Source organism: Atta cephalotes, assembly GCF_000143395.1.
Source record: "Atta cephalotes unplaced genomic scaffold scaffold00020, whole genome shotgun sequence".
Taxonomy (NCBI): Eukaryota; Metazoa; Arthropoda; class Insecta; order Hymenoptera; family Formicidae; genus Atta; species Atta cephalotes.
The window spans coordinates 3,859,451-3,869,379 of record NW_012130084.1 but is presented as its reverse complement, the minus strand read 5'-3'; the positions used below and the strand labels follow the sequence as shown (position 1 = coordinate 3,869,379).

At 33.8% G+C, this 9,929-nt stretch overlaps 1 protein-coding gene across 1 annotated transcript in view; it reads left to right on the top strand.

The window, feature by feature from the left end:
• The first annotated feature begins 1,181 nt into the window (after nt 1–1,181).
• Nucleotides 1,182–9,929, top strand: part of LOC105619308 — a 128,907-nt gene continuing 120,159 nt past the window's right edge. Inside the window, exon 1 of the mRNA XM_012200830.1 lies at nt 1,182–1,290. Coding sequence (XP_012056220.1) covers nt 1,182–1,290 — 109 coding nt within the window. The remainder of the gene's footprint in view (nt 1,291–9,929) is intronic.

The window sequence follows — 9,929 nt, the reverse complement described above, 5'->3', positions numbered from 1 at the left end:
ATATATATATATATATATATATATATATATATATATATATATACCTATGTATATAAAAAGAACTTGCATTTTTAAATAAGAAGCAGGTAATAATTAAATTCTTTATAGAAATATAATACAGACAAAAAAATTTAATATTGAAAGGCGAACAATTTTTTTAAACAAAAAATGTGAAATATAAGAGTGTAACATTTGTAAAGGATACTTCTGTTAAAAGCAATTTGTAAAATTTTGTAAATAAAAAATGAAAAATTGTTGGTTTATATTAAAATAATATTTTCTTCTTTATCTTTATCATTAAGTATTAATGTTATAAAAAAGATAATTATAAAATATTGTAAGATAAATGTGTGTGTGAAAGTAATATAAAATAGTAATCAAAGTAGTGAAAACAAATCTAAAAGTTTTTTTTTAAATAGATTCTCAAAATATTAGAATCTGAAATTTAATTTTTTTACTTATTATATCCGAAGAAAAACGTATTTATATAGCGAATAGTTTGAAAATGAAAAGTTTTTGCCCTGAAAATTTAATTAAAAAATTTTTTGCTTTTATAATAAATTATTTAAATATATAAAATATATCATACATAAAAAATATATATTAGATACTTTTATTTTATATTACTGACATCAGATGAACGTAAGATGGGGAACATATTTCTAGATCATACAATCGTACTTCGTATCGAACGTGTCCACTCATCATTGCCGCGAGTATGTTACGTTTTTTCATAACGGTCACTAAGAAACTTCCGCTGCTGGCATCCAACATCCAACAGACAATTTTCTGCGAACAATTCGGCCGTAGCGTTCGTCGTCGTCGTCGTCGTCGTCGTCATCGTCGTCGTCGCAGATACGGCGAGGATGAGACGCGCAGAAACGATAGTTGGCTCGCTGGCAAGCTCCAATCTCCGGATACCCTCTCGAGCACACCTCTATTAGAAGGGATGGGGGATATCTTCTCCCTTCACGTTCCGATCGTTTCGCGATCCTTCCGTTCATGGTGAAGGCAAGTCTGCCTCTAACGACACAGCCGTCTTCCTTTTTGCCGAGGAGACCGGCGGCTCTTTTCTTAAATGGCGAAAAACGGGTAGGAGGTCCTTTTGATGAATCGGTGCCGAACTGCGTCCGGCATACGTAAACCCCCAGAGAGAGAATCACAGGCGATCGGGATGAACGATGCGTTCGTGCGAGGCGATGAAGCGAGAAGAATGGGCAAGATGCAATGGCGATGATGCGAAACGACGGGGTGGAAACACTTGGAAGGAAAACCCAGGCACTTTTGCCGGTAGGTACATCCAGTATAGGAAATTAACTCTCGTTCTTCGCTGCCGCACGTCGTCTACTTTCTACCTCCGCCCGGTGAAAAAAAGGGAAAAGAATCAGGAGTGAGAAGCTGCAGGTGCGTCACCATTCGATCTATGATTGTTTCTGTAGCTCTGTAATATCAATATATTTTTCTCGAACAGAAGCTATAACGTTATATTGCATTTTCTGGGATGTTGGTATTCATAGACGGAAAGAATAATTTTGATAAAGTACAAAGAAAAAGTAAAAATATTCAGAAGCAAATGTATTACTTGTAATGTTTTTTCTTTAATATTTATTTTCTTTAATATTATTCATCATTAAAAAGTTTAATTGTGATAACGATATATATATTATTATATATATATATATATATATATATATATATATATATATATATATATTCTGTGATATATATATATATATCTGTAGAATATATTCCATTTTCGTATTAATAATAAAAGAAATAAAATGGATAATTTATTTGTTAAGAATAAAATTTTATTTCGCCGTGTTTATTTCAGTGAAATGAATATTATGTTCTACAAATAGATTTATAATTTTCTCAATGTAAAAAATTTAAATAGCAATAGATGAAAATAATTTTGTTGGACCATCAAAATAATTACATAAAAAATTCATAACGAGCAATGCTGTAAAGCAACTAGCTTGAATATCCTATATAATTATTTTGACAATTTATCAAAATTATTTTCAGATTTCATCTAGCTAAATTTTTTCTTTTTTTTTTACTTTAATAAAATTGCTCTTTCCGTGCATTAGTTTAATTGTTTGTACGTGATACTATTTGCGCGAGACGATGCTTTTCATCTGGAATGATTTTTTCTTCACCGTCAAAATTGATTATCGCTTATCGCTTTTAATAACGTGTTTGTCGATCGGCGTTCGTAATATCTTACGCCCCCGTAATAAATCAGGTTACAAGCGGGCGCTAGCAACACGGAGCTGAAGTATCACAGAAGCGGGTGGTACCATAGCGGTAGAAGAGTGACGTTCCCGTTTCCTAGGAGAAGAAATTAGTGTCTAGCAACGGGAAACTTCATTTAGGTGACTCATCGTTGAGCGGCGCGCGCGATTGTTTCACGCGATGGGGGCGCGGGCGTGATGATTGATTAAAAAGTTGCTGATAGGCGGATGAGAACAGGGCATTATCAGGTGGAAGGGGAAGGAAGGAAAGGGGAAGGAGGGCACTGAAAGGTAAGGTGAGGCGAAAGACGCGCGCTCGAGATCGCGAAATATTAACGACGCGCATTTCCGCCAAAGTTCCATGATTAAAGCCCTTAAAGGCACTCCGCAGGAAGACAATCGCGTGCTAAGCGATCCTTATAACTGGAGGTCCTTATATCCCCGTCTTCACCTCTCCGCGCCTATTTCTCGTTGCGAACTTCGTGCGGCCGTTCTCCATTCCTACCCTTTCGCCGCCACCGCTACCGCCACCGACCCCGCCACCCTCAAGACCTGCAAGTTGAAAGGTGTCTCGTAGTCGATAGTTACATCGCACAATCACTTAGGGTGGATTCGCTGCGAGCAGCCGTCTGGCACTCAGCTTTGTCCCCGCTTTGAAGAAATTGACAGGATACTGGAGAATAAAGCGAGTTACATGGGAGATCACTCTGAATGTACATACGTGCGTGAAACCGCATGCGATGCGCATGAGAGATGCATCACTTTTCTTTACCCAGCGACATAGCGTCATAATCATAACCAATGAATATAAATTTCGACGAAGACGGTTAATATATCCTACAAAAAATTCTAAAGAAATTCAAAAGAAAATTTAAAATAATACCTTGGTATTCTTTATTACTTCTAGAGAAAAGTAATTCATTATTTATCTCTAATAAGTTATGAACAATTTTATTATTCCTCTTAATAAACTTTTTCTCCTATATTTTGAGAAGAAAAAGTAATCGGAATTATTTCACGCTTGCACTATTAATTCATTTTTTTTTACCTTAATTTTTGCTGCGATTGAGCTAATGATATTAATTAAGATGTAATAATATCGAAGTATCCCGCCGTCTCCTCTCCATCGACTATAACTGTAGCATATAACTCGCAGCATCCAGGTCGTAGTCATCAAATATTTTGCTGCGGCAAAAGCGCAGCGGAGCGCAGTATAAGCGACGCCGCTCTCAGAGTAACGTATACCAGCGTTCGCTGAAATATTATTCAGTAGTCGTGTCTCGAGGTGTGCGCGGTGAAGGACCTCGAAAAATGGCCCCCGAGAATTCCTGATGCGGTCGGCTTTTAGGGCCAACGGGCGTGCACTCCGCGCGTAAAGAGGAAAGCACCGCCGCCATCGCTGTGTGAGAATACGTTTTGAAAAATACAAATATAAGACGCATTTTTGAACGCATAAGAGCATCGTTAAAGCATAAAGCGGACAACAGGAGAGGTAACACACGTCAAAGTAGGGATTGAGTGCGAAATTTTAATGGCTATGCTTCCAGATCCGCGGTCGCTTGCAGATACAATGATCCTCTCTCTTAAGTCATAAGATGCACTTCTAATAAACATAAATAAATGATCGCCGTGAGCTCTTCAGTAACTTCGCGAAGGAACCTCATGTCGCTCTCACGCGAAACATGTCCGATAAGGATATAAAACACTATGACGTACATACATATTGTTCATTTGCTGCTACGACATAACTCAGACTCAGAAAACAAAGTTTTTTTAAGAATGAATTTGATTGTTGTGAATTATTAAAATTTTGTAATATTAATTTTGAAATGTGATTTCGATATAATAATAATATAATTATATAATAATAATTATATATAGATAATATTATATAGATATAATATATTATATAGATAATATTATATAGATATAATATAGATATAATAATAAATAAATTGATTATGATGAAATAAAAGTGCATTCTTCCTTTTTTCTTTTTAAGGTGACAAAAAAATTTGTGTAACATTTTGTTATGCGTTTATCAAATCATTATCTAAATAACAAGCTAATGTAATTTGATTAAAGACATCATTTTGAAAACAAATATCAAAATGAAAACAAATAACGTCTGTTTATCTAAATAGTAACGTGTAAATGTTTAAATAAATAAACTCTGGAATATTAGTTGCAGTCTTATTAGATTAAAAAACTCTACACCAAAAGATTTTTTTATTGGTTAATAAACAAATCGTTCTATTGACTGTTTGAAGGAATCCATCGAAAGATAATAAGGGCAATTGTTAATTCCAAGAGCGCCTTAAAACTTGTATTAGTACCTACAGATAAAGGTAATTATTTTGAATGTAATAAAATAAGTAAATAAATTAAATTGTGACGAAATTCTGATATTTTCTGTAATTTTACAATATATTTAACTGTCTATTGGCTTTGTAAGGTGAGGTTTTATTTTTATCGTTCATATATCAATTTCCAACAATTTTCTAAATTTCAGCTTGAGTTTTCCATTACCACTCAGCTTTGAAATTGTGTGTAGGACAACATTGACTAATGGCTTTTGTCTTACGATTGTTCAATGAAGGTCGCATACAGAAAGTTTGAAGATATTTGCGATGCAATATCGCTTACAAATAAGTATCGTCCATAAGTTGCGATAATTTTTAGGAATTTTTATGCTGAAGATGACTCAAACATAAACAGAAACGTATAGATCTTTTAAATTGTATATCCATAATATGTATATCCAATGTGACTTTTATAGTCTTTAGTTATTATATTTGTTTATTATTGTATTAATTAAAGAAGTTTTATTATTAATTCAAATTCATTTTTACAGCTAATTAGATAAAGATAACTATTTTGAATGCTAATTATTATTTTTAGTATTAATTAACAGTCCAAAGTTTGTTTTTTGTTTTTGTAAATGTACATTGTTAATGATATTGTGGCTAATTTTTTTTGTCGCCCAGTGTGTTCTTTTTTCATAAGCAACTCCAAAATAACAATTTTTTTATGTCATTGTTATAGCAAATTGCAAGGAGAACACAAAAATACAGGGAGATAATGATCGTTAGATATCCATATTGTTGTAATTATAATTTACAAAACATGAAAATGTATCAATGAAAAACCTGAATAGCACAAAATCAACCGATTTTAGCGTTATAATTAACGATAATTTCTCTTTACAGTGGAAGGTGAACTTGATCGAGCATCAACGCATTCATCTGCACGCTTACGTCTCGCTATCTGTACGTCTGGATTCGTAACCTAATAAATATAAATAAATAATCGGGCAGGTAAGATGCGAGGAGAACCTTTCAGGACTCTCGAACATCTCTAGCGTAAAAGCGAATGGCCGGATAAGAGGGTGCTTTTAAGGATATAAAATACAGCGACACGTAGGGTACATCTGGCCAGTCAGCCAGCCAACCAGACAACCCTAGCCACGTGCGACCCTCGCGCTCTCGCACCGTTTACGTCTAGAATATTACTCTTCTTCCCGAGAGATTCGTAAGGTCCTCGTAAAAGGCTCGTGCAGAATCGATCCAGGATATACGTTCGATTGCTCGTATATCGCGGATATATATGTCCCGCTTTCTTATTAAGTCTTATGCATGCGCGACACACAGCGTGTGTGTGTGTGTGTGTGTGTGTGTGCGTACATAGGTACGTAGAAATGCAAGAAGCAGCATATAAATATGTACTTTACAGCCTTGGTGTTGTATCGCGACAAAAAACGCGACAAAAAGTAGGATGAAAGAAAAAACGCCGCGTTGCGACGATATCGGCAGTTATGCGAGTGCAGCGTTAACGCAGTGCCTCGTTAGCATCGCATTCGCGTACAGCTCCTAAGATAATGCTAGCAAAATCCCTCCAAGTAAATCGCACTCGAACATGTTGTAACGCACGAAGAACTGTAAGTAAGCATGCGTATTGATTCATTTGTAAACCACATCGTTCTTATCGCGAGATTTCGCCTTGCTCAACGCGGTCTCTTATAAGTCACAAAAAGTAATTATTATTAAATTATGATTAAAAATCAAAGAAAAATTCCATTCTCAGACACATCATCAGAAGAAAGACGGGTAAAAGCGCGTTCTTGAATCGATGAAGTAAAAGTGTTTTTCCATTTTTAATTATCGATCACGAATATATTCTTGTTCTCCGGAATCTCTAGAAGCTCAAAACACTTGATTTGAGGGATAAAATTTACTTATCGGAGTGAGACACGATTTTCGCCTTTACGATTCTCTAGGCGAAGCGAGACACTCGCCATTCACGCTAAATTAAGCAGCGGCGAGAAGGGTGGAAAAAATTAATCCCCCGGTGGCGGAGATCAGGCGAGTCGATATGCTTTTTCACGGGTCAGGTCGTCCAAACGGGGAACAAAATTGAGGGCGAACCAAGCCCGAGAAGAGGGATTGAAACGGAGGGGAGGTCAGGATACCGGGTTAGAAGTTCTGTCAGGATAGGGGCGCATCCGGATCCCGGATGGGCTACATTAAATATAAATAGCGACGGAGTTGGAACGAGGAGTTGGGCGGACGAAAGATGAAACAACCCCCTTCTTATCCAACTGAGTCCCGTGGTACCTTCCTTACGTGGAATTCCTTACAGGGTAACTTTTCTAGCCGATCGATAGACAAATTTCATATCCCTTTCTATTCTATTTCTCATTTCGACCTCTTCTTTGGATGATGAGTGCTTCAGTAATTCAGTAATTCATTTTGTGCGCTTAACTTTCTTCCGTAATTTTTTTTAAAAACCCTTTGTCAATATAAACTTAACTTTCGTTACTACCAACATATGATGGATTTTTACCCGATTTTACCACGTAAAGGAAACCCGGACAAAGCTGGATATTTCAAAGCGAATTAATACTCGCCATTACTCATAAACTATATGTTTAGCAAGAAATGAAACAAATATAACCTTATTCATCTATTGTCTATCTGTCGCAAGCAATTGAGTTATTAAGAGAACGCACTGCATGTCGATACGAAGAATATAAAATCCGAAATCAATGATAAACTTTCAATATTTCAAAGTGAGTTTTTCTCCATGAAATCACACTTTAGGATTACTTGTAATTATTATGTAATTATTTTGTGTTCTTAAAGTGCACATGTCTTGTTTATCATGAATTTCATAAAATAGTTGCTACTGGCTTTCGGTTTTATTTTAATTGCTCTTCAAAAAATCCTTGCCGGACAAAATGGACCGGGCAAAGTGAATATCCAATTTTCTGGTTACTTATTCGTTTTGCCCGACCTATCGTTTGCTCTATTATTTTTGCCTGTTACATTTTTCATCCTTTGGTATTATAGATGGGCAGTAATTGTAAAAGAAAAGCTAATCAAGGGAATGAGAAATCCAGCTTACCTTTAGAGAATGCAAATCTGGAAATTCTATGAAGAAAACAGTCAGAAAACATATAGCAAATTTAAAACATACAGGGTGTTTTTGAAATAACGCCCACTAATCATACAGTGTTATTCCTAAATAAAAAAACTGAGTCGAAAACCATTTGCAATTTTCGCAATATTTTTTTTTAGTTATTCAATGAACAAAATGTCTAAAATCGACGTGCATATAAGCAACTTTAAAGTATCTTTAAGAGTTCTTTAAGAAACATCACAAAAAACACTGAAAGATATCTTAAAATTGTCTTATACGATTTTATCTATTTATTCGGCAATGTTTAGAAACTAATATTTCATTAACTATTGCGAAAATTACAAAATTTTGACTCATTGTCAGCTTTTTATTAGGAATAGTATGATTAATGGATGTTATTTAAGAAACATATAGTGAATTTAAAACATATGTATGTAATCTTTTAATTAATTTATTAACTTGTTAATGCATAAATGCATTGTACTTATCGATGTTTATTTTGCCCTGTCTCCCTATCCGCTTTATTCGGGTATCAGGACAAAGTAAATATTTTTGCCATATCTTTTATTAATGTTTTAAAACTAAAATGTTTAAAAGTTCTGTTTATTACATTTTAAGCTTTAAAGTACAATTCAAATTAGCACATGATTTCTTGTATCTATCAACCAGTAGTTTTTTTAATCCCTTTAAACTTTAGAGTATTCATTTTGCCCAGGTTTCCCCTGTTTCACTTTCAACTAATTTGATGAAAAAGATATTAGGTTTGCTCCAACAAATGCTCCTTTCTCCAACCGTAGTTCCTACTCACTTAAACGTGCTCGTTAGAGTAAGTAGGAGCTATGGTAAAAACATGTTGAAGCATGTTGCGACGCGAACAACAAACCTATTGTCTTAAAAAGCATAGCATTCCCTTATTTCCAAAGTGACATAACTAAAAAAATTAATAAGTTAGAAATAAGACTAATGTATAAATAAATCATCAAGTAAAAATTAGCAGCGTAAAATATGATCAAAGTTAGATATGGGAATAATAATTCTCTATATGTAATTTATTTTAAATAGATTTATTTTAGATTATCACGCCGATTACTTGGACTTGCAACGTAATCAAACTGAAATACGTATTAAGAATAATTTCACAAAATTTGATCGTCGATTTAAAGAAAGATTTATTAAAAAATTAAATCTCGCAAAAAAATAAAGAACCTATTTTTCGACTTGACAGAAAGTTATTGGTTAATTAAATAATATTGTGAAAAGAATACATTTTTAACGTGAGCAATCTTTAAAAAAGTCATCGTTTTTGAAAAAGATATGATAATTTTGTTGATTTAAAAAACTCTTTTTGAGTTATAATTTTGATAATTTTTTATGATGTTAAATTTATTTTTAATGATTGATGTTTAATTGATATTTAATTTACTTATTAAATTCATGCTAATAATTTATACATCACATTTTTTAGTTATGTCAATTTTGAAGAAACATATTTTTTATATATGTAATAATAATTGAGTAAGAGATATATTTAAGAGAGAGACATCTACTGTAGTTATCGGTATAAGAAATATGTGACAACGTTTTATATAACATAACAGTTAATATGATTTTATTACTTATCATAAAATACGAGACTTTTTAAAGGATCTATATATTTCTTTCTTCGTTCTCTGTTATCATTTTTATCGCAACGTCATGTGTCGTACAATGCGAATTCATTCGGAAAATGAACAGAATTAAAACAAAAATGAGAGGATCTATTGTTTGAAAAAATACATGAGAAAAACTGAAATTCGCCATTTTAATTTTTCGACATCCAAATCTCTCCCGCTTTAACATTTTTGCATGATCGTAGATCGCTATTTAAGCATGATTAAAAACCCATTTAATCTCAATACCGTTGATTTTACCGTCGACAAGGACGAAAGATATTACGGCAGATATGCACAATTTTCAATTTTCATAAAGCTGTGTCTGAAAGCCGAACGCGTAATTAAAGAAGGCTAAACATTTGCTCGTTAATCGAGAGATTTTTATATTCCGAATCGAAGCGTGCGTGATCCAAAATTAATTTACTCCACAGTTATTAATTAATTACGTATAATTCTCCTACGCCACAAGTTCTAACAAATTAGCACAGTGTTTGATCGAATGAAGTAAAGGGAAATATTGATACCAATAAGCAAATGAGAGAAGAAAAAGCAGAGAGAGAGAGAGAGAGAGAGAGAGAGAGAGAGAGAGAGAGAGACGACGAAGAACAATATATTATATATA